At 46.5% G+C, this 25,567-nt stretch overlaps 2 protein-coding genes across 8 annotated transcripts in view; one reads left to right on the forward strand and one right to left on the reverse strand.

The window, feature by feature from the left end:
- On the reverse strand, positions 1–21,701 carry CIAPIN1 (cytokine induced apoptosis inhibitor 1). 5 transcript variants are annotated; one of them, XM_008977411.5, is made up of 9 exons: positions 21,579–21,701; positions 12,601–12,812; positions 11,001–11,108; positions 8,475–8,551; positions 5,861–6,029; positions 4,304–4,377; positions 2,968–3,083; positions 2,075–2,156; positions 1–1,096 (listed from the first exon to the last, which is right to left on the reverse strand). In XM_008977411.5, the coding sequence occupies exons 2-9, from the start codon at positions 12,755–12,757 to the stop codon at positions 986–988; spliced, it is 894 nt and encodes a 297-aa protein (XP_008975659.4). In that variant the 5' UTR covers positions 12,758–12,812; positions 21,579–21,701; the 3' UTR covers positions 1–985. The 5 variants fall into 5 exon arrangements, with proteins under 5 accessions (XP_008975659.4, XP_003823791.4, XP_054956233.2 ...); XM_003823743.6 differs by having other exon boundaries at positions 11,001–11,153; XM_055100258.2 differs by lacking the exon at positions 2,968–3,083.
- COQ9 (coenzyme Q9) overlaps positions 21,689–25,567 on the forward strand; it is a 13,855-nt gene continuing 9,976 nt past the window's right edge. For all 3 annotated transcript variants that reach the window (XM_003823742.4, XM_008977413.4, XM_008977412.4), the window contains exons 1-2: positions 21,689–21,824; positions 25,306–25,474. In XM_003823742.4, the coding sequence (XP_003823790.2) occupies positions 21,743–21,824; positions 25,306–25,474 (251 nt within the window). In that variant the 5' untranslated portion in view covers positions 21,689–21,742. The remainder of the gene's footprint in view (positions 21,825–25,305; positions 25,475–25,567) is intronic.

A 25,567-nucleotide genomic window follows, 5' to 3' on the forward strand; every position in this document is an offset into this window, starting at 1 on the left:
TACCAATGAAAACTTTTATTTACTGGTAAAATATAAAAATCCAGGTCTCTTAAATCCACACAATCTCTCCAAATATTTGGCAAGATTGATTCCAAGTCCATATGGGTAGGTAACAAGAACAAAGGGGTCTCTGCTCAGAGAGACGTATTGTCGTTCAGAGTTCTGCCCTGCTTCCCTCTAAATGCTCACCAACCTGGACTCTTCTAAAGTGGGCAGACAAGCCCTATTCTAAGCGTAGGAATAGCCCCATTTGTGCGTGACACTAAGTTCCTCCAATGGTCCAAACTGAGCGTGGATGACTATCCAACATCACACACAAATGCACATCCCCTCTCTTTACAAGACATGCAGAATCTCAAGATATGTCAAGATATGCAGCAAGTTTAATACCTGAAGGTTAACATAAATGACAACAGGACACAGATGCAATGCTACAGTCAAATGTGGTTGGGGATGGAAGGGGGCAGAGGGACACTGGATATCATCACAGCAACCAGTGAGTGAGTCCTCTGGTGCCCTGAGGAGGTTGTGAGCCACTTGACTCGTGTCACAAAGAATGGAGTAAACTAACAACTCTGAAAGACAAGAGGGTGGCAGCATTGCTGAGATGAGACTCAAGGCAGGGGTCTGTAGCTCTGTCACAGAGTGTTAATGCTCAACGATGCCTGGGCTCAAGAGCGTTCTGGTCAGCATTTTAACATCAGAAGAAGGGCTTCTTCAGGACACACTCCCTTCTCTTAACATGAGGTGAAGAAACCCATCCCATTCTGAGTAACCAGGTCCCATAATACCTTGGTCTTTTGATACACAGCAGCACTACACACCACTGTGCCCCCCAGCCAGCTTCACTCTGTCTGCTAAGCACCCACTCTGCAAACAGATCTGAGAGTGAACAAATCCAGAGGAGGTGGGAGGAGCCACCATGGTGGGATGTGAGGAACAGGAGTTGGCTGGAGGAGCAGATGGGTCCCATGTCAGGAACCTCCTAGGCATCATGAAGATTGCTATCACTCAGAAGCACCTTTTCCCCAGGTTTGAAGGCTGGCATCCCAAGGTAGGGGCAGCTGGCACAGCGGAAGGCATCGCCCAGGTAGCACTGGAGAGAGAGAATGGGGAAGCCAAGGGTCAGCTTATCCCAGGCATACCAGCCAGAAGAAAGAAATGCCTAATTTCATAATGTGGCCACAGTAGCCTGAAGGAAATGGCTATGTTTGCAGGTCCAATTGAGACCAAAATACTAAGAGTTTTCAAGATTTCTGGTTTTGTGAAAAACTATAGTCATGAAAAGTTCCCTAGGAGGCCATAGTTCTTTTTTTTTTGTTTTTGAGATGGAGTCTTCCTCTGTCACCCAGGCTGGAGTGCAGTGGCGCGATCTCAGCTCACTGCAAGCTTCGCCTCCCGGGTTCCCGCCATTCTCCTGCCTCAGCCTCCCGAGTAGCTGGGACTACAGGCGCCCGCCACCACGCCCAGCAAATTTTTTTGTATTTTTAGTAGAGACGGGGTTTCACCATGTTAGCCAGGATGGTCTCGATCTCCTGACCTCGTGATCCGCCCTCCTTGGCCTCCCAAAGTGCTGGGATTACAGGCGTGAGCCACCACACCCGGCCTTTTTTTTTTTTTGAGATGGAGTCTCCCTCTGTCACCCAGGCTGGAGTGCAGTGGTGCAATCTCAGCTCACTCCACCTCCCAGGTTCAAGTGATTCTCCCGCCTCAGCCTCCGGCATAGCTGGAATTACACACGTGAGCCACTGTGCCCGGCCATAGTTCTATATTCTATGCAGTTCAAAACACAAGCAACTTTAGCTAAATGTCTAACCATCAGGTCCCACTCTGAAGTACAAAGAAATGGGCCAAAAAATAAAAAGCAACAAGACCCTCCCCGACCAGCACAAGCACACTAACCCACTCTCACTCTCAGGAGACAGCCTCTCTCTCCATTACTACCTACGTTCGTGTGCTCACGCATTCGTCTGTTACTAAAATATTTGAGGTGGAGCTTGTCTGTGTTTAGTTTAGAAGAAGGTCTAATCCCCCTGGGGGTTTGTGAATGCTGAGGAATGATCCTGATATTTACGTTTCCACAAGCTGACTTGGGTTGGGAGCTCATCTGTTCCCTTGACTTCTCTTTTTCCAGTTCTTCGGCAAGGCCACAGGTGCTGCGGGAAAATCAGTAACTAATGAACAAGAATTGTCACCACCCAGAAATCCCAAATCCTAACAGTGCCAAAATGTGCTTTAAGCCTTTTCTCTTCACACCAGTGTCATAACTCAGAAGCCTATGGGCCAGGCAGACAGCAGCAATGTGAGAGGCTGCTGAGGGAGACAGAAGTGGGAGGAGGATGAGGGAAGTACCGTGTGTGCTCTGTCTACAGAGGGTAGCCACTACTCAAGCTTCAGCTGGTTATCATGCTCGGGAAAGTGGACCCAGTTTGCCATATTTTCCAAATTCAAGAACAGAAGGGAAAAAAATCTGTGTTTTCACTTGAAATTTCCTGATTTGTAAATGCTGGCAGCTTTTATATTTAAAAAACACTGATGATTAACGCTGATGATGAACATCACTGATTAACTTTCTACAATCCTTCCCATCCATTTATAAAAACAAATGTGAAGACACCAAGGTCTCGCTCTGATGCCCATGCTGGAGTGCAGTGGCACAATCGTGGCTTACTGGTAGGGTTTTGAGGGAGAGTGAAATTAGATACATGGCACAATTACGGCTCACTGCAGCCTCGACCTCCCAGACTCAAGTGATCCTCCTGCCTTTGCCTCCCAAGTAGCTGGGACCACAGGTACATACCACCATGCCTGGCTAATTTTTTTTTTTTTTAAATTATTTGCAGAGATGGTCTCCCTGTGTTGCCCAGGCTGGAAAATGTATGTTTTAAAAATAGTACAGCACCGCGATGTCTTCAGCATGAAGCCACTGGAGGCAGCATGGCAGGCTCCAGTCACCCCAGCACTCACCAGTTCTTACAGGCCTTCCTCTTTTTCCCTTCCCCACAAGAAGCAGCCCGCAGGGAAGCTGGATCTGGCTTCTTCAAATCTTCTGGATCCAGCAGCTCATCTGAGTCAATGAGATCCTGGAGAGTGTTCAAAGCAATGAGTGATACAGTCGTGGTCTCTGCTAATGAAAAGCTAAAGTGACTGCAGGCTTCGAGAGGAAACTTGGAGTCCAGGGTAAAGAAGGTGTCCACCCTGTCCTCCTTTTGGTTGATCATCATGTTCAACCTGACCACATGCTCAAGAGGCCAATGGTGAGTTAAACTACATCCACAGAAGATGCACTAGGATGCGAAGGAATTAGAAACAAATTTACATGAGAAAAAGCTGTATGACTGGCCAGCAATGTGTAGAGAATATACACATGTTGGGGGTTGGGGGCAGAAGTGGGGAGAAGGGAGGGAACAGGCAGAACAGAGAAAGAGAGAAGTGTTTATGAAGAGTCACGTGAAAAAGGGAATAAAATATCTTTTACATAATCCCAGATAAAAATCAAATAATTATATATACCTTTATGTAATTCTTTGTAAATGTGTAGACACTTAGTCTGTAAACCCTATGAGAGCATGAACCTCACTTATTTTGCTCACTACTCTAACTTCAATAGCAGAGGTGTAGAAATGAAGAACTTTATTACAGACATGGCCAAAGACAGAAAATAGTGCTTTTTAAAGCATGGAACAGTCAGCAACTTGCCCAAAGGTGCCAATAAAACTATTCAAGCTGACAAAATCTTTTCAGGTTTACACATGCCCACAAGAGTTTTCAACATATCGTATGAAGTGAGAACAAGAAATTATGTGGGGAAAAAGAGATGCTAAAAAATTTTAAATGCCACCAACATGGCCAAGCGCAGTGGCTCACGCCTGTAATCCCAGCACTTTGGGAGGCCGAGGCGGGCAGATCACTTGAGGTCAGGAGTTTTGCGACCAGTCTGGCCAACATGGTGAAACCCCGTCTCTGCTAAAAACGCAAAAATTGGCCAGGTATGGTGGCACATGCCTGTAATCATAGCTACTTGGGAGGCTGAAACATGAGAATCGCTTGAACCCGGGAGCAGAGATTGCAGTAAGCCGAGATTGTGCCATTGCACTCCAGCTTGGGCAAGAGAGTGAGACTGTCTCCAAAAAAAAAGCCACCAACATGGAGTTTCCTTCTAAATCAAAGATGTGACAGGCATAGTCACAAATCTGGGCTTTAAATACGTTCACACCTACAAGTCCAGAAAGGTCACTATAGCTGTTCACACTCAAATTGGGGTCTGAAAGAAAGCAATCAAGTGACAATGCTGCCAGCTCACCATGCTGTCGTCCTCCATATCGTTGGCTGAGAGTGTCCACAGCTTGGCAGCAGCAGGGTCCACAGCAGGCTTCACTGAGTCCAAGCAATAAAAGAAAAAACTCCATAAACACAGTCAGAAACTATTAATTACAAACATACGTAAATGCTTTCTGCTGTGTAGAAGAGAACACACTGGCCTGGGAGGCAGAAGATGTGGGTTCAAAGTCCAGCTCTACCCCTCTGAGAAGTCTGACCTTGGGCCAACCACTTGCTGATAGTTACAGAAGTCACCATTTGCTAAGCTCTTGCTTTGCACCAGGCACCATATTAAGCACTTATATACATTAGCTAACTTAATTCTGCTGACAACCTTATGAGGTAACTATCTGTCATCCTAGTTTTACCGCTGAGGAAACAGGTTTAGACACTTAGGCTGGTTCCACAGGCTGCAAAGCCTGTCTGATGCTTTTAACCTCCATTCCATATTGCTTCCTCCTCGATACCTTAGTTTCCATTCTATAACATGAAGCTAAATCGTACTTCCTATGTTACTGCAGGTGTTTTGAGGATTAAATGAGAAATGTGTCAAAACCTTCAAAAATAGCAGAGTTTTAGCCTCATGTAAACCTGCTACATACAAGAAAATAGGCTCTAGAGCTGCTGGTGGCAAGGTAACACCATCAGTGGCAGACAAACCTCACACTTCCTGGTTCTCTGTCTAGTCAGGAGAATGCAAGGAAGAGGCAGAGAGCTGAGGCTCGGATGCAGTGTGGGCAAATCCTCGCAGGCCCTTGGGGTAAGAGTACCCTCTAGTGATCACTGTCACAGCTGGATGCTCATACCTTCCACAAGGCCAACTGTTCTAAGCTATTCCTACCCATTCTGGAACCATGAATCGAAAGGTTAGATTCCAAAGGATTTCTTGAAGATTTAGGTTAGACAGTCAAAACCGTACAAGTGGGGATGTACCAGTAAATATCTGTTAATGTCTGCATACCTCACAGCTGGGTCACTTCAGGCATTTAAAAATAGGGATAGGAAGGATGAGGATGGGGCTGTGTTTGTGTGTGTGTGTGCATGCGTGTGCGTGCACGCGTGTGCTTGTACACAATTTTCTAGGCAGAAGAAATATAGTTTTATAAGTGTCTCAGCATCCTCAAAGTAAGAACAGCTGATTTTCCTGGCATGGGGAAAAAAGCACATGAGAACAGGAACAGGGCACTCTCATACACCATTACCACTACACTGTGAGGTCTTCTGAGGAGAAACGTTAATTCTGGGACCTGGAAGGACCTCATTAATTAAACTGTGTGACTCAGTCCTGTAGAATTAGGAGGCCTCGGTATCTTCTGGCGCAGAAGAAGGAGCTGAACTAGATAATACCTATGTATTATTTCAGTTTTGGATCCTAATATGCCCATGATAATAGTACATTAAGTATTCTTCTATGTGGAAATGGCAGAAATCAAAGGACTAATCCTCTAAAAATATCACCATCTCATTTATTGCTGGCTCAATTTCTAACATGTCCCTCTAAGCCCATTCAAACAGAAGAATGTCCCTAGGCCAGCCTTACCTGAAGGAGAAGACTTCTTGGTGATGGAAAGCTTAAGCTGCCTAGAAGAACCCACTTCAAAGTTTGGTTTTTTGCCTGTGATCTGAACAAACAGCAGGTTGTCACTTTCATGACCAAGGTGTTCTCGAACAGACTGTACTTCCTCAGGGGTTAGGGGCTCCCGCTGCAGCTAGAATTCAAGACATCAAAAGGATTAGTTCACCCTCCTCTGTAAAATGGTTTACTATGTCTACCTACACAGGAGTTAAAGACTCATTTCTGTGCATTAAGGATGTAACAGTGGATGGTAACAGATAACACTTTATGCCTCACATTCAGTTTCTCACTGATCAGAACCCTAGAGTATAACCTTTGTCTGCATGTTTACTTGGAGCCTACCCCTTGGAAAATGTAAAAGTACTTAAAAAACATTAGGGATGAGGCATATGCTAGTTATTTGGGATGTAATACAATTATGAAAATGAACCAGATGTGGTCCTACTGTGTAACAGGAAAGAATGCCCACAATGAAGACAGCAGAAATTTATATCCCAAAAGAAAAAGGGGGAGGAAAATCCTTTCTATGTTCCTTGGGATAAAGTAGCAGAGAGTAAAGGTAGAAAAAAAGGGTCAGGGTGCCACCTCTATGTCCAATAATTATAGACTGGTTACATAAATCACAGTCCATCTATTGCATGGAATACTATTACATCATTAATATGAATGAAGGGAAATACACTGAAGTAGGTAAGTGTCTATGATATCTAAGGGTGGGAAAAAAGGTGGTGATTGAACAATGTATACTTATGATCTTATTTAAATTTTTAAAAAAGTATGTGCACGTAGATGCTTGTAAATACATAGGAAAAGGTCTGAACGGACATACCAAAAGGCATTGGTGGATTCCTCTGGGGAGGGAAGTGTGAGCAAGAAGTGGGATGTCACTTTATATTCTGTATGCTTTGGTGTAAAGTGAATTTTTATGAGGAGTCTGATATAGTTTGGATATGTGTCCCCTCTAAATCTCATGTTGAACTGTAATCCCCAATGTTGGAGGTGGGGCCTGGTGAGAGGTGACTGGATCATGGGGGCAGATTTCTCATGAATGGTTTAGCACCATCTGAATTCTCATGAGATGTGGTGGTTGTAAAGTATGGCACCTTCCCCACCCCGACTCTTCCTCTCTTTCTTGATCCTGCCTTTGCCATGTGATGTGCCTGCTCCTGCTTCACCTTCTGCCATGAGTAAAAGTTCATTGAGGCTTCCCTAGAAGCCAAGCAGTTGCAGGCCCATGCTTCCTGTACAGTCTGCAGAACAGTGAGCCAATTAAACCTCTTGTCTTTATAAATTATTCAGTCTTAGGTATTCCTTTATAGGAACAGAAGAATGGCCTAATACACATTCCTTATTTTAAAATCAAGCACAGAAAACCTTAAGCTAAAAGGAAAAATAAGAAAGGGTTGGCATAAAGAATCTAAGGCCTGGCATAAAGAATCTAAGGCCTGGCTCACGCCTGTAATACCAGCACTTTGGAAGGCCAAGGTGGGTAGATCACCTGAGGTCAGGAGTTAGAGAACAGCCTGGCCAACATAGCGAAACCCCATCTGTACTAAAAATACAAAAAATTAGCCAGGTGTGGTGGCGCACGCCTGTAATCCCAGCTACTCGGGAGGCTGAGGCAGGAGAATTGCTTGAACCCAGGAGGCGGATGATGCAGTAAGCAGAGATCGTGTCACTGCACTCCAGCCTGGGCAACAGAGCGAGACTGTCTCCAAAAAGAAGAAAAAAAATTAAAAAACAAAGAATTTAAGGCCCTACATTAGTAAGAAATAACAGGCACAACAGCTATCATGCTGTAACATTTACCTCTCCCACATCCAAGAAAATTTTAAGATCAAAGAGTGTAGAAATATAAATACTTCTGCTTAATTTAAACATTTCCACTGAATTGTCAGAAAAGGAACTTTGCCCTCTAACCTATTCCAGCCTCCCACCAAAAATGTGAGGCTGAACTAGATGGCAGTGTTCACCCAGGCCTAGGATTCGGGTCTACTGAGAGGTGGGTGTTGGAAGCAGCAGAGCTGCTGCTCATGCCCCTCAGCTGTCACCACCACTAAACTAGTACCAAGGAGACAAGAACAAGCCCCAGCCCACATGGGCCAAGCTGAGTCTCTTTGAAGTTGATTATTCTCAAAAGTTTTTTGTTTTTTTGTTTTTTTTTTTTTGAGACGGAGTCTCACTCTGTCGCCCAGGCTGGAGGGCAGTGGCGTGATCTCGGCTCACTGCAAGCTCCGCCTCTCAGGTTGACGCCATTCTCCTGCCTCGGCCTCCCGAGTGGCTGGGACTACAGGCGTCTGCCACCAGGCCCGACTAATTTTTTTGTATTTTTAGTAGAGACGGGGTTTCACTGTGTTAGCCAGGATGGTCTCGATCTCCTGAGCTCGTGATCCACCCACCTCGGCCTCCCAAAGTGCTGGGATTACAGACGTGAGCCACCACACCCGGACGATTCTCCCAAGTTTTGTCCTTTGAAGCATCATGTATCTTACATGCACAGCATTTCTTGTTTCCTAGTTCTAAGCAATACTGATTACCTCACCTGCAGGGCAGCAAAGAAAGTTGTCTACAAACGTACCTCTTTCACTTCCACAAGACCAGAAAGAGTCAGGGCTGAACACAACTTAGATGCTGTCTTCACTTTGCTATTGTTATCTGCCAAAAGGAAAATCCCAATTAATAGCTTTATAGTTCAAAGTAGGAAAAATAATAAAGGCTCAATCCTATATGGGTTTGCAGGCATTCAAACAATAATAACCAGGCGGGCGTGGTGGCTCATGTCTGTAATCCCAGCACTTTGGGAGGCTGAGGTGGACAGATCACTTGAGGCCAGGAGTTCAAGACCAATCTGGGGCCAACATAGCAAAATCCCGTCTCTACTAAAAATACACACAAAAAAATAGCCAGGCGTGGTGGCACATGCCTGTAATCCCACCTACTTGGGAAGCTGAGGCACGAGAATTGCTTGAACCTGGGAGGCGGAGGTTGCAGTGAGCCGAGATTGCACCACTGCACTCTTGCCTGCACAACAGAGTGAGACTTGATCTCAAAGAAAAAACAAAAAAAAATAATAACCTATTCTGTTTAATGTACAGATGGTCCTTGACTTAATGATGGTTCTACCTACAATTTTTCAACTTTTATGATAGTGTGAAAGTAATACTCATTCAGTAGAAACTGTATACTTCAGTTTTCAGTAAATTACATGAGATACTAAGCAGTTTATTATAAATAGGCTTTGTGTTAGATGATTCTGCCCAACTGTAGGCTAATGCAAGTGTCCTAAGCGTGTTTAAGGTAGGCTAGGCTAACCTAAGCAATTGTGTTTAGTAGGTTAGATGAATTACATGCATTTTCATCTTAATAGTATTTATCAGGATGTAACTCCATTGTAAGATGAGGACAATTGTATATATATTTTAGTGATACTATTTTATTATTATTATTATTATTATTATTTTTGAGACAGGGTCTCACTTTGTCACCCAGGCTGGAGGGCGGGGGCATGATCTCAGCTCATTGCAGCCTCGACCTCCCAGGTTCAAGCAATCTTCCTGCCTCAGCCCCCATCAAGTAGCTGGGGTTATAGATGTGCACTACCACACCGGGCTAATTTTTGTATTTTTTGTAGAGACGGGGTTTCGCCATTTTGCCCAGGCTGGTCTCAAACTCCTGGACTCAAGCAACCTGCCTGCCCCAGCCTCTCAAACTGCCGGGATTACAGGTGTGAGCCACTGTGCCTGGCCATAGCGATACTATTTTAATTTGACAAATCCTTTTTGTTGTTCGAAGTGTTTTTACCTAAGCTCTTAAATGTTATAATTCCATTATTATTGTTTTTTTATCACTCTCTGCTTCTTGAAACCCCTTCCAGAGGTTGTGAGATAATGACTATGAAAAGAGGCTTATGAACTGCAAAGTGCACAGAAACACAAGTATTCCTTCTGAATAGTTCCTTTTTTATCTCTGTATAGTTCTAAGACACTACATTTAGTCATGTAAGGTTTAAATTCCCAGCAAAGAATGCTGATTTATACTACACATAACACAAAGTTCTATTTCCAAATAAACAATGAACACCTTTATACATTTCAAAATACTTTCATTTCTATTATTCTATTTGATGAAATGGTTATGTTTTGACTGAAAGTCTAGTGAAAAATATTAAAAATCCAGACTTGAATTACTCTGACAGCTATACAACCGATCAAAAAAGTTTTTACTTCATGAACACTGTCATTAGTTTCACATGAATCAATAATTACCACATCATTCCCAGGGTTCAGCCACTATTTTTAAACTTTTTTATTTTGAAATAACTATAGATTCACAGGAAGTTGGAAAAAACAAAAAAAAGTTATGTATATTAAGGAGGTCTTCACTTCGTCCCTCCCCACAGTTAACATCTTACCCAATTATAGCATGATATGAAGACCGGGAAATTGATATTGATGGTCCACATAGCTTTTTCAGATTTCATTTCTTTTATATGTACTCATTTGGCAGAAGGGGGCTATATAGTTCTATGTAATTTTATTACATGTGTAGATTTGTGTAACCACCATGACATTCAGAACACAGAATTGTTCTATCACCACAGGAACCCTCATACTACCCCTTTATAGCTCCACACAACCCTTTCCTCCCACTTCTAACCTCTGGCAAACTCTGATCTCCACCGCCATAATTTTGTTATTTCGAGAATATGAATGGATTTGTACAGCACAGAGCCTCTTGAGATTGGCTTTTTTCACTTAGCTACTTCCCTTGATATCCATCCAAGCTGATGTACATATAGTTAGCTAGTTCCTTTTTATTGCTGCATCACTTTCCATATTATGAACATATCAAAGTTTATTCACCTGCAAAAGGACCCATTTTTAGATGGCAGTTTCCTTCTATTTTATTACATAATGAGTCAGCCAAAGATTACAATTTCTCCAGATATGTTGCTTCAGATTTTAACAATAATTTATCCCCAAGGAAAAGGTTTTGCTACAGGAATACTGATCTCCCAATGATACCTCCTGCTCACGGAGATGCAGCACACATATTCTAAGACTCAACCCTGTCAAACATGTCTTCCAAGTGAAGATCTCCTTACCTACAGCTGTCTCTACTGGCTCTTTCAGAAAAAGACATCCACCAGGCCGAAGGATCCGGGCGATTTCAGCCAAAATCTCAGCACTGTGCAGAATGGTGCTTCCTGGGACTAAACCCGACAAAATAATGTCAAAGCTGGATTCTTTGTGGGCAGCTGAAAAGAAGAGGACTCTAATTAGCAATCTCCTGAGCCTGGGATAATCTCCTGGTCCCTTCCAACCCCCAACAAAAGCTACAGACCTCACCCTGAGAGAATGGACACCACTCGATATCCATCCAAGAAGCTGGATGAATAGTAAGTGTTTTAAAAAAACATGGGATAGCTACCAAGAAAGAACATACTTATGGAAATCATCAACTACACTCCTAAGCTCAGTGTATCTCTGCTGCAGGAAGTCAGGGACCCCAAACGGAGGGACCAGCTGAAGCCATGGCAAAAGTACACAAATTGTGAAGATTTCATGAACATTTATTAGTTCCCCAAATTAATACTTTTATAATTTCTTACGCCTGTCTTTACTGCAATCTCTGAATATAAATTGTGAAGATTTCATGGACATTTATCACTTCCTCAGTCAATACTCTTGTGATTTCCTATGCCTGTCTTTACTTTAATCTCTTAATCCCGTCATCTTCATAAGCTGAGGATGTATGTTGCCTCAGAACCCTGTGATGATTGCGTTAACTGCACAAATTGTTGATAAAGCATGTGCATTTAAACAATACGACATCTGCGCACCTTGAAAAAAGAACAGGATAACAGCGATGTTCAGGGAACAAGGGAGATAACCATCAGGTCTGACTGCCTGAGAGCCAGGTGGAACAGAGCCATATTTCTCTTCTTACAAAAGTGAATAGGAGAAATATCACTGAATTCTTTTTCTCAGCAAGGAACAGCCCTGAGAAAGAGAATGCGTTCCTAGGGGGAGGTCTCTAAAATGGCCACTCTGGGATGTCTGTCTTATATGGTTGCAGATAAGGGATGAAATAAGCCCTGGTCTCCCGTAGTACTCCCAGGCCTATTAGGACGAGGAAATTCCCACCCAGTAAATTTTAGTCAGACCAGCTGTCTGCTTTCAAACCCTGTCTCCTGATAAGATGTTATCTATGACAATGCGTGCCCGAAACTTTATTAGCAATTTTAATTTCGCCCCAGTCCTGTGATCTCACTCTGCCCCCGTTTGCCTTATTTTATTGCCTTGTGAAGCATGTGATCTCTGTGACCCACACCCTATTCATACACTCCCTCCCCTTTGAAAATCACTAATAAAAACTTGCTGCTTTTGCAGCTTGAGGGGCATCACGGAACCTGCCGACATGTGATGTCTCCCCCGGACACCCAGCTTTAAAATTTCTCTCTTTTGTACTCTTTCCCTTTATTTCTCAGACCAGCCGACACTTAGGGAAAATAGAAAAGAACCTACGTTGAATTATTGGGGGTGGTTCCTCCGATATATCTCAACTGAAAAACAACAGGGTGACCAGCCACCACTATCACATGCCACCCTAAATGAAAACTCAGATATCAAGGAACCACAGAAATGCAACACTCCCATGGAAACCCCTCCAGCCTCATAAAGACAACGTGGGTGGGTACTTACATTGCAACAGCTGGTTGATGTTTTCCACAGACACGCGGCCCTCATTGCCGGTTAACGCTTGAAGCTTATCCACCAGACCTTTCAGAGCCTCCACTGGGGATGACTTATCCCAGACCACTGCCACAAACTGGCCAGCAGAGATCCCAAAATCTGCCATTCTTGCAGTGCAGTACTGACAGACCTAAAAACTGCTGGCCAAAAGGGAATCAAGACTGGGCAGAGACAAAGTGCAATTTAATCTGTGAGATATCATAAAATATGATTAGAATCCCAACCTAACTTGTAACCGCCCACTAGGGAATGATGACAACATTAGAAACTCTACTGTATATGCTAAAGAGTCTGAATACATGAACCCCATTATCTCAAGTCTTCATAATCCCAACATTCCCAAAGAAGGCAGATAGCTTCCTTGGTGAGAATCCTGACTTGGAAGAGTCAAGAAAGGGGATTAGAGGCAAGTAAGAAGGTTGGAGGCAGAAAGATGATTTCCTCTTTGACCTAAGATAATTCAGCATGAACGGAATGGAAAACACACAGGACATCAATTAGGCAAAGTGTGACTTGGCAAGGAAGGCAAATAAATTGACAGAAATAACCCAACCACAGATACAATGTTTTTAAAAAGAAACAACACATTTAAAATTTGCAAACTGAATACTGGTTATTTTCCCTTTCATCAAAATATGAAAATTTAATTCCACTGAATCTGCAGTGATCAAGAACACTTACTATGTCTGTACCATTTAATATTAGCTACACTGTTCAAAGCATCTTCTAAACATTATCTCAACTGAATCTCAGAACAGCCTTAAACTAGATATTATTACCATTTTACAGTCTGGAAACTGAGGCAATTTACGTTGCCCAAGTCACACAGCTAGTGAGTGCTACATGGATAAAGTGAGAGCTGGGATTTGAACCCAAATTCATCTGACTGTAAATCCCATGCTTTTAACCTATGGAAATTTCCCTCCAGGGATCAACTTCCTCTTCCACTTGATACTTAGGTGAGTATATAATATGCTCACAAAGAAATTAGGTCAAGAGATAGTACTCTACTCAGTTTCTCCTTTCTTTCTTAAACATTAATGACACCAGTTTCCAATTTAAAATAGCTCAAATAAATGAAACAATTTGTGGTAGAGGAGTCAAAATGGATTAGTTTTATGTTGAACACTTCAGACTTCTGCAGAGGTGGCCAACTCAGTGGCAATCATGCCACCACAGATACAGACTGAATTCAAGCGAAGTCACTACACTCTTGTTTCTTTTAAAATGTTGACTTCGGCTGGGCACAGTGTAATTTCAGCACTTTAGGAAGCCGAGCCAGGCGAATTGCCTGAGCCCAGGAGTTTGAGACCAGCCTGGCCAACATGGTGAAACCCCATCTCTATTAAAAATACAAAAATTAGCTGGGCGTGGTGGTGCATGCCTGTAATCCCAGCTACTCACGAGGCTGAGGAAGGAGAATCGCTTGAACCTGGGAGATGGAGGTTGCAGTGAGCCAAGATCGTGCCGCTGCACTCCAGCCTGGTGACAGAGCGAGACTCCGTCTCAAAATAAATAAATAAATAAATAAAAAATAAAAAATTAGTCTCCCTCTCCCTCTCCCTCTCCATCTCCCCACGGTCTCCCTCTCCCTCTCTTTCCACGGTCTCCCTCTGATGCCGAGCCAAAGCTGGACTGTACTGCTGCCATCTCAGCTCACTGCAACCTCCCTGCCTGATTCTCCTGCCTCAGCCTGCCGAGTGCCTGCGATTGCAGGCACGCGCCGCCACGCCTGACTGGTTTTCGTATTTTTTTGGTGGAGACGGGGTTTCGCTGTGTTGGCCGGGCTGGTCTCCAGCTCCTAACCGCGAGTGATCCACCAGTCTCGGCCTCCCGAGGTGCCGGGATTGCAGACGGAGTCTCGTTCACTCAGTGCTCAATGGTGCCCAGGCTGGAGTGCAGTGGCGTGATCTCGGCTCGCTACAACCACCTCCCAGCCGCCTGCCTTGGCCTCCCAAAGAGCCGAGATTGCAGCCTCTGCCCAGCCACCAGCCCGTCTGGGAAGTGAGGAGCGTCTCTGCCCGGCCGCCCCGTCTGAGAAGTAAGGAGACCCTATGCCTGGCAACCGCCCAGTCTGAGAAGTGAGGAGCCCCTCCGCCCGGCTGCCGCCCCGTCTGAGAAGTGAGGAGCCCCTCCGTCCGGCAGCCACCCCGTCTGGGAAGTGAGGAGAATCTCCACCCGGCAGCCACCCCGTCCGGGAGGGAGGTGGGGGGTCAGCCCCCGCCAGGCCAGCCGCCCCGTCCGGGAGGGAGGTGGGGGGGTCAGCCCCCCTCCCGGCCAGCCGCCCCATCCGGGAGGGAGGTGGGGGGTGTCAGCCCCCCGCCCGGCCAGCCGCCCCGTCCGGGAGGTGAGGGGCGCCTCTGCCCGGCCGCCCCTACTGGGAAGTGAGGAGCCCCTCTGCCTGGCCAGCCGCCCCGTCCGGGAGGGAGGTGGGGGGTCAGCCCCCCGCCCGGCCAGCCGCCCCATCCGGGAGGGAGGTGGGGGGGGTCAGCCCCCCACCCGGCCAGCCGCCCCGTCTGGGAGGTGAGGGGCGCCTCTGCCCGGCCACCTCTACTGGGAAGTGAGGAGCCCCTCTGCCCGGCCAGCCGCCCCGTCCGGGAGGGAGGTGGGGGGGTCAGCCCCCTGCCCGGCCAGCCGCCCCATCCGGGAGGTGAGGGGCGCCTCTGCCCGGCCGCCCCTACTGGGAAGTGAGGAGCCCCTCTGCCCGGCCAGCCGCCCCGTCCGGGAGGGAGGTGGGGGGGTCAGCCCCCCGCCCGGCCAGCCGCCCCGTCCGGCAGGGAGGTGAGGGGATCAGCCCCCCACCCGCCCAGCCGCCCCGTCCAGGAGGGAGGTGGGGGGGTCAGCCCCCCGCCCGGCCAGCCGCCCCGTCTGGGAGGTGAGGGGCGCCTCTGCCCGGCCACCCCTACTGGTAAGTGAGGAGCCCCTCTGCCCGGCCAGCTGCCCCGTCCGGGAGGGAGGTGGGGGGTCAGCCCCCCGCCCGGCCAGCCGCCCCGTCCGGGAGGTGAGGGGCGCCTCTGCCCAGCCGCCCCTACTGGGAAGTGAGGAGCCCCTCTGCCTGGCCAGCTGCCCCGTCCGGGAGGGAGGTGGGGGGGTCAGCCCCCCACCCGGCCAGCCGCCCCGTCCGGGAGGGAGGTGGGGGGATCAGCCCCCCGCCCGGCCAGCCGCCCCGTCCGGGAGGGAGGTGGGGGGGGTGAGCCCCCCGCCCGGCCAGCCGCCCCGTCCGGGAGGTGAGGGGCGCCTCTGCCCGGCCGCCCCTACTGGGAAGTGAGGAGCCCCTCTGCCCGGCCAGCCGCCCCGTCCGGGAGGGAGGTGGGGGGTTCAGCCTCCCGCCCGGCCAGCCGCCCCATCCGGTAGGTGAGGGGCGCTTCTGCCCGGCCGCCCCTACTGGGAAGTGAGGAGCCCCTGTGCCCGGCCACGACCCCATCTGGGAGGTGTACCCAACAGCTCATTGAGAACGGGCCATGATGACAATGGCGGTTTTGTGGAATAGAAAGGCGGGAAAGGTGGGGAAAAGATTGAGAAATCGGATGGTTGCTGTGTCTGTGTGGAGAGAAGTAGACATGGGAGACTTTTCATTTTGTTCTGTACTAAGAAAAATTCTTCTGCCTTGGGATCCTATTGATCTGTAACCTTACCCCCAACCCTGTGCTCTCTGAAACATGTGCTGTGTCCACTCAGGGTTAAATGGATTAAGGGCGGTGCAAGATGTGCTTTGTTAAACAGATGCTTGAAGGCAGCATGCCTTAAGAGTCATCACCACTCCCTAATCTTAAGTACCCAGGGACACAAACACTGCGGAAGGCCGCAGGGTCCTCTGCCTAGGAAAACCAGAGACCTTTGTTCACTTGTTTATCTGCTGACATTCCCTCCACTATTGTCCTATGATCCTGCCCAATCCCCCTCTGCGAGAAACACCCAAGAATGATCAATAAATAAATAAATAAATAAATAAATAAATAAATAAAAATAAAAAATAAAAAATTATAGCTGGGCGTGGTGGCTCATGCCTATTATCCCGGCACCTTGGGAAGGCGAGGCAGGTGGATCCCTTGAGTCCAGGAGTTCAAGACCAGCCTGGGCGACGTGGTGAAACCCCATCTCTACTAAAAATACAAAAATTAGCTGGGCGTGGTGACAGAATCTATGGTAGTCTTATGTAGTAATCTTATGTAGTCCCAGCTACTGGGGTGGAGGAGAGGGCCTGAGGTGGTAGGACTGCTTGAGCCCAGGAGGTTGAGGCTGCAGTGAGCCAAGATTGTGCCACTACATTCCAGACCCTGTCTCAAAAAAACCAAAGTTCACTTCAAGTAACTCTCCTCTTTGCCTACAAAACATACTCAGGATGTTAAATATTTAACACTCAAGCATTAAATACTATAGCACTTTGATTTGTCACTCTTTTCCTAAAGGAGTTACTAAAGGTTTTATTTGCTAGACTGATGTCAATTAGCCTTCTGGATCCACGGCCTCCATAATCTGGCTCTACCTGTATCTCCCACCATTCCAAAGTGATCCCTCCTTATTCTATGAAAACTCTTTGCATTTTCCCCTCATCATGCCTTTTATCTAGCTCCTTCCATATGATCCAACTGCAAGCGTCCCTAAAAGGATGCTAAGTGTTATCAGACAAGTAGGATTCTTTAGTCATTTAACTCTGTTTTCCTTAATGACAGAGGGCAAGTAAAAATGGAAAAAAAAAAGAAAAAAAAAATTAAAAAGAAAATAATTCTGGTTTTGTTTTTTTTTTTTGCGGGGGCGGTGGGGAGGACGGAGTTTCACTCTTGTTGTCCAGGCTGGAGTGTAATCTTGGCTCACCACAACCTCTGCCTCCCGGGTTCAAGCGATTCTCACACCTCAGTCTCCTGAGTAGCTGGGATTACAGGCGTGCACCACCATGCCCATCTACTTTTGTATTTTTTTAGTAGACGGGGTTTCTCCATGTTGGTCAGGCTGGTCTTGAACTCCCAGCCTCAGGTGATCCACCCGCCTCAGCCTCCCAAAGTGATGAGATTACAGGTGTGAGCCACGGCATCCAGCTAATTCTGTGGTGTTTTTGTTTGTTTGTTCTGTTTTTTGAGACAGAGTCTCACTCCGTCACCCAGGCTGGAATGCAGTGGCACAATCTCAACTCAGTGCAACCTCCGCCTTCAGCGTTCAAGCAATTCTCATGCCTCAGCCTCCCAAGTAGCTGGAATTACAGGTGGACGCCACCACACCTGGCTAATTTTTGTATTTTTAGTAGCAACAGAGTTGTTGGCCAGGCTATTCTCAAACTCCTGACCTCAAGTGATCTGCCCACCTCGGCCTCCCAAAGTGCTGGGATTACAGACATGAGCCACCGTGCCTGGCCAATTTTGGTTTTTAAATCCCTAAACAGCACACAATTAAGAACTGAAACTTTTAACTGGCACATGATGTCGAGGAAGAACCCTTGCAAACTTCAAGGTGTGCAATATGGGATCAATCTCCCATTTAAGAACCAGCCAGGCAAGATGGGAGTATGGATTGCTGGGCATTAAGTTATAAGAAAAAAAAAAATGACCTGTTTCTAGAATGATGTTGGAATAGGTTCTTCCTTGGGACAATAGAAAGGGATGAAAAAGACCCCACCTACTAGACTACTACAACTTTGCACTGTACTTACAGAAAAACCCTCATAAAGGAAACAAAGGGCAAAAGCTTACTTATTAGCTAGAGAAAACAAGCCAAATGTCTAGACCTTTTCAGCAACATTTACGGAGGCTTTTACAGGGCACAGGTTTTGAGTGCAGATGACCTAGGGTTCTATTTACCACTGGATCTTATGGGCACATGACCATGGATAAGTTACTAGACTCTTTGAATTTGTTTTCTCATCAGTAAAGTAGGGATAAAAACCTCATATTTTGCGAGGCTGCTGTAAGAAGCAAATGAGAAGATAAAAATAAGCAAGGCACTCGGCAGGCTCTGGCACACAGAGCTCTGTAAAGTAATGTTCTAGAACTCTGGGCTTCCACTTCTCTGTGGCTAGTTTACCTGCCTTTGCTTCAAACAGTCCTATAAAACCCTGCTTCTCCTTAGCCATGCCTGATAGGAGGACACCCCAGGGAGTGATGGGAACCTGCTTTTTCATTGTTAGAATTAGTGTAAGAGCTGCGCTTTATGATCTTTGGACAGTACTCCAGTGGGACTGTGTCAGTAAATTAGAAGAATGTAAAATGCTTTGCGTTCCGTATCTCCCAAAACTAATCTTATGGCAAGAGGAGCTTATGAACTACATTCATTAAACATCAACCCTCAAAAAACAGGCATAGCCACTACTTTCAGTCAGCATTTTTCAAATAAAATAGGAGATAATATTCTTTTAAATATCTAAAGCCAAAGTGTGATACTTTTCATCATCAGAATTTTATGTTGCTGTTGTGAATTTGTCTTTTAAAACAAAAAAACCCATAAGGAAAAAGTGTCCAGTATCTAAGACAACATGCTTAGAAGCTGTGAGTCAGGACCCAGTTTCATAATAAGAGGCAGCATCATTGTCACGTCACTGAGCTTGTTAGGTACCTCTCCAACTCTGACTGAGGCATACACATGTGCATGGCCCTTCTAAAATGTTACTGGCAGGCAGTAAAAGTGGATGTCTGAGAACAGACTGTTTTTTAGGTGCCCAGTAGGCATCAAATCTTGAGGCATTTGGTCTCTCTTCTGGTGAAAGGGGACAAAAGCAAAAAATAACACTGAAGTTTGGGCTTCAGTTCAAAAAATTCTTTAACTCGGGTGCATAAAAGAGTTCCAAGAATACTGACAGTTATCAGAAAGGAAAATCCTAATTAAAATTAACTAACTGGGCTGGGTGCAGTGACTCACACCTATAATCCCACACTTTGGGAGGCTGAAGCAAGTGGATCGCCTGAGGTCAGGAGTTGAAGACCAGCCTGGCCAACATGGAGAAAACCCGTCTCTACTAAAAATACAAAGATTAGCTGGGCATGGTGGCGTGCACCTGTAATCCCAGCTACTTGGTAGACTGAGATAGGCAGAATTGCTTGAACTCAGGAGGCGGACGTTGTAGTGGACCAAGATCTTGCCACTGCACTCCAGCCAGGGAGACAGAGTGAGACTCCATCTCAAAATAAAAAAAAATTAAATTAAAACAATAAAATTAACTAACTGAAGCTCTTGTGCACATACATGTGACTGCCTGGCCTCTGGGCGACCAGTACCAAGTGGGCCTAACCAGCCTGCTGTGCAATCCAAGTCAGCCATTGCCCCTCTCTGGGCCTCAGTTTCCCTGCCAGCTTTAGCAGAATGGTAGGAAGGCACAATTACAACCTGCAAATGAGACCTAAGAAACCTACTATGTGCCTGTCCCTACACGGGAGACAGACAAGAAGACATTTGTTCCCTGCCCTCAAGAGAACGCTCTGTCTAGACACTTAGACTAAGACCTTAGAGGTTTTTTTTTTTTTTTTTTGGGCAGAGTCTTGCTCTGTTGCCCAGGTTGGAGTGCAGTGGCACAATCTTGGCTCACTGCAACCTCCGACTCCGGGGTTCAAGCGATTCTCCTGCCTCAGCCTCCCAAATAGCTGGGATTACAGGCACCCACCACCACACCCAGCTAATTTTTGTATTCTTTGTAGAGATGCGGTTTCGCCATGTTGCCCAGGCTGGTCTCGAACTCCTGAGCTCAAGTGATCCACACGCCGCAGCCTCCCAAAGTGCTGGGATTACAGGCATGAGCCTGGCCCAGAATTTTTTTTAAAAAGTGAGAATCAACAATGAAACAGGAATGTCTCCAGGCATTTGGCGTGTGTCAGGAATTAGGGTTTCAGAAAGGATACCCAAATGTTAGTTTCCACAGGAAAGGCTCATTCAAAGATGGATGGATAGAACTCAGAAACAAATCCTTATGGAGAGGAGTGTTTTACCTAAAACCAGAAATATGGATCTAAAATTTTAACCTTTGGGGTAAGTTTTGGCTTAGGAGGTCTTCCCCGCACCCGTGCAGGGGGGAGCCGGATATTCTGAAAAGACTAGATTTGACAAGGGGTGTGCAAAGCACAACTTTAACAGATACAATGATGGGGTCAGACTGCAAACACAAAATCGACAGAATCACATGCTCTTGTCGTCACTCTTAGCTCAAAAACCATTTACTTCTTCCTACTAAGCCTTCTCTGCTGACACCCCCGTGAAGTGCTCTGTTAGTGGCTAGACCGTGACCTCCTTGAGCCATCCAGAGCTTGGCACTCAGTAATGTCAGAATGAAGGGCACCAGCCTTTCCCGAACTTGCAGATCCTACAAATCACCCGAGGGAGTGGTTAAAATGAGATTCCTGGACCACACCCAGACCCACTCAATCAATCCTTCTGGACAAAGGCCTAGCTGTCTGTTCTAGTAACAAGCATCCTTCCGATCTGGATACTTAATTATATCAACTCAACACGCTGGGGGTTCGGACAAGTTGCAGGTTCGAAATTACAATCGTGAGCTCAGGTACCCCCCGACTCCAAGGCTTTCGTGCTTTGCTGCCAGGAACCCCCAGGGACCAAAACGTCACGGGGACTGAGGCCCAAGGTCACAACGATTGGCTACTGGTAGGACCGGGTCTCAGAACCAGGTCTCCCCGATCCCAGAGCTCGGAGCCGTTTCTCCTCAGCGTGGTGTCCCCGGGGCCTCAGAGTAGGGCCGGCTGCGCAAGGGACGAGGCAGCCGGGGAACGGCAGAAATTCCCAGTCAGGACCCCGGGGCGGTTAGGGCCGGCCCTGGCCCCTCACACCGACTTCTCAGGAATAAACCAGCCGGGGCTTTCAGCGGGGCGGCCGTGGCTGCGTTCCCATCGAGGAACGGGGTGGGAAGAGAAAATGAGAGGATGTGGGAACGAGGGTGGGCCGGGAGGGGACAGTTGAGGGAGCTCTGGCGCTCAGCTGGCCCCCACCACTCTCACCTGCCGCCTAGGTTCGCTCCCGGCTTCTCTCCAGCAGTCGACTCCACGCCTCGCGCCTCTCGCGAGAGGAGGAGGCTCCACGGAGCGACTACTTCCGCCCTCCTTAGGGCCGTGGTCCCGTAGCTACCGGTAGCGTCGCCGTCGGCGACGTGCCCGCTTCCAAGATGGCGGCGGCGGCGGCGGCGGCGGTGTCTGGTGCGCTTGGCCGGGCGGGCTGGAGGCTCCTGCAGTTGCGATGCCTGCCCGGTGAGGGGGCTGCCAAGCCGGGGAGAGGCGGGGAGCGCGGAGGGGGCGCGAGGCCGGCTTCAGCTGGGTTCGACGGTGGGGGGAAGAGGCCGTTGGGGCGGCCCACGAGCAAGGTGAGGTGAAGGGCATCGGCGCGGGCTCGGGCGAGCCGCCTGGCTAGCTTCGGCCCTGCTCCGCTGCCTGTGAGGGGCAGATGCAGCGGGGCAGGGCCTGTCACCCCCATTTCATGGAGTTGGCAGAGCCTCAGAGAGGGCTGGGGGTACGAAGGTCACGCAGCCTGAGCCTGTTGGTTACAGAACTGGCAGTCGCAGACCCATTCTCAAGTCCATTGCCAAGTCCACTGGAAGGACAGGTGGACACGGCCACAGACAGCCTAGTCCATTGTTTCCCGAAAGCCAGCCGTTTCCTCACCACTTCACAAATTCTGTGATACTCTCTTACCACCTTTGCCACTATGTACTCAGTATTTTTATTTTTAAATAGGAGTTCTTAAAGAGGAAACTTTATATCATTGTCATAAATGGAAAACTAATATCGCCTTCCTTAATTAGAACGTATGCATTAACACTTTAGCATACATACATAACTGATGAAACGTTCACCTGTATTTCACCTAAAATCTTCTCATGACCCTCAGTGGTACTACAGTCATACTTTGCATCTGCTCCTTCCTTTTCAAAGTTTTGTGGATATTTGTGCCGTATCTTTCAGTACATGTATTAAAATATTGATATTTTTACACATACTATTGTTTCTTTTTTTCTTTTCTTTTCTTTTTTTTTTTTTTCTGAGACAGGGTCTGGCTCCTCAGCCTCCCAAGGAGCTGGGACTACAAGTGCGTGCCACCCTACTTGGCTTAATTTTGTTGTTGAGTCAGAGTCTCACTCTGTCACCCAGGCTGGAGTGCAGTGGCACAATCTCGGCTCACTGCAGCCTCTACCTCCTGGGTTCAAGTGATTCTCCTGCCTCAGCCTTCCTAGTAGCTGGGGTTGTGCCACCATGCCCAGCTAATTTTTTATTTTTAGTAGACGGGGTTTCACCATGTTGGCCAGGCTAGTCCAAAACTCCTGACCTCAAGTTATCCGCCTGCCTCAGCCTCCCAAAGTGTTGGGATTACAGGTATGAGCCACCACCTAGTCCCCTTTTGTTGTATTTATACAAAATTCCAAACTAAAGATGTGTAGTAAAAGTAATGTCTATGACCCCGCAAATCCACCAAGAGAAATGAAGGTATGTGTCTACAAAAAAGTTAGTACAAGTATATTCATAGCAATTTTATTCATAGTAGTCAAACACAGAAACAGTCCAGTTGTCTAGCAACAGAATAGTATTTTTTTATGGAATACTATTCTGCAATAAAAACTAAAAATCAGTCAAAGAGAAAGCTGGACACTAAAGTGATAAGGACCATTTTTAATCAGTAATAACTATTGCAGTAGGGAAAAGAGTCTAGCATGAATGGAGCCCAACCTTGAGTTTAGTGCATGCAGAAGTCACTGGGTGTTTCAAAGAAAAAATGAGGGAGGAGGGAGGAAGGCAGGTGGGGACTCAGTAGAGTCAGGATAGTGAATAATTATAAATAAGGTTGGTCTGCTAGCTGGCAGTTAACAAAGTTAGGATTCTGTTTTCCCACAGGGAGACAAGCCCTATCCTTCTTAAGTGTTAGCCTGAACAAACAGTAAAATTTTTTTTCACAGCCTTGAGTTTTCTCAGGCAGGCACTTTAAAGGGGGGTAGGGTTATCTTAAGGGATGTGGCCCTGAGTGATGCTTATGTTAGTGTGTGTTCAAGTCTTTATAGGCCAAGGTTGAGGCCTAGATAAGAAGAGGGCTCAGAGGAGCCTGGTTAGAGCCTGATCAAGGAGAGAATCTTTGCCAGATCTACTGATAGGCATAAAAATATGGATCAATCTCAAAAATATACTAAGTGGTCCAGGTGTGGTGGCTCACACCTGTAATCCCAGCACTTTGGGAGGCTGAGGTGGGAGGGTTGCTTGAGCCAAGGAGTTCAAGACCATCTTGGGCAACATAGCAAGACTCTGTCTCTATTTAAACTTAAAATAAATAAATATATATATACACACACATATATAGTCCTAAGTGAAAGAAGCTTTACTGAAACATGTACATGTAGATGAAATCTTAGGACAGGCAAAACTAAGACAAGCAAAAACTAACCTAGAGTGAAAAATTCAGAACAGTATGAATGGGGAATGACTGAAAAGGCATAAGGGAACTTTCTGGGGTGACAGTAATGTTCTCTGTTTAGATTGGGTTTAGGTTGTGCAAGTGTATACATTTGTCAAAACTCATAGAATGGTACACTTAAGATTTATGCATTTCATTGTGTGTAAAGGCATCTGAATAACAAAACAGTGAACGTAGAAGTCTTTCATGCTAAAATGTTTAGAGGTGAATAATACTGATATCTGCAACAAATACACTGAAAATCAAGATGGATGAATGAAGAACATGACAGATGTGTTGAACCTAGTGGCAGATATACAGGTGTTCATTCCATAATTCTTTCAATTTGCGTGTTTGAAAATTTTTATAATAGGCTGGGCATGATGGCTCACGCCTGTAATCCTAGCACTTTGGGAGGCCAAGACGGGCGATCACTTGAGGTCAGGAGTTTGAGACCAGCCTGGCCAATATGGCGAAACCCCGTCTCTACTAAAAATACAAAAGTGAGCCTGAGAGTGGTGGCGGGTGCCTGTGATCCCAGCTACTCGGGAGACTGAGGCACGAGAATCACTTGAGCCTGGGAGGCAGAGGTTGCTGTGAGCCGAGATAATCTCACTGCACTCCAGCTTGGCCGACAGAGGGAGACTCTGACCAAAAAAAAAAAAAAAAAAGAAAATTTTTAGAATAAAAAATGTTAGGAAATAAAAAAGTACTATGAGTTTATGCTTAGGAAACATACTTCTCATCTTTCTTAAAGTAAATGGAGATGTTGCAGATATTGCAGATGAGAAAGCAGATAGAGATTAGTGACTTGTCCAAAGATACCATATAAACACTGGGGGAGTAGGGCTGAGACATTAAATTACTATTCCAGAGCTCTTGCCATAATATATATAAATCTGTAACATTTGCAAGCCACTTTTACTTTTTGTTTGGGCCACACAGTGCTCTCATTGAGCAAGTAGAGATTATTACTCTAAATTTGCAGATTTAAAAATCTGCACATTGGGGTGAAATTGTTTGCTAGTTACCACCCAGGTAACAAGTGGTAGAAACAGGTCAAGATGCTAGGTAGATCTTTTTTCCTGGCTTACCACTTTTGCTACCACTTTTGCTACCACTTCATGTCCCAAAGTTCCCAGTTTACCCAATATTTTTGTGTGGGACCCAACACTTGGATAAGTGGTTCTACAGGAGTCTCTGGCCTGCTTTTCCTCTTCCTTATCTGTGTTACCACTCTGGGTCTGAAAGGGTCTTCTCTGTTGAATGTCCCTGACTGACCAGTTTCTGTTTCAGTGGCCCGTTGCCGACAAGCCCTGGTGCCGCGTGCCTTCCATGCTTCAGCTATGGGGCTAAGGTCTTCAGATGAGCAGAAGCAGCAGCCTCCCAACTCATTTTCTCAGCAGCATTCTGAGACACAGGGGGCAGAAAAACCTGATCCAGAGTCTTCTCATTCACCCCCCAGGTAGGCACCAATCCACCTATTTCTGGCCACTTCATATGCTTCATTATATGAAGCCTGTTCCTCCTTCACTTCCTCTCTCCTCTCCATCCCCTT

This window comes from Pan paniscus, chromosome 18 (assembly GCF_029289425.2).
Source record: "Pan paniscus chromosome 18, NHGRI_mPanPan1-v2.0_pri, whole genome shotgun sequence".
Classification (NCBI taxonomy): Eukaryota; Metazoa; Chordata; class Mammalia; order Primates; family Hominidae; genus Pan; species Pan paniscus.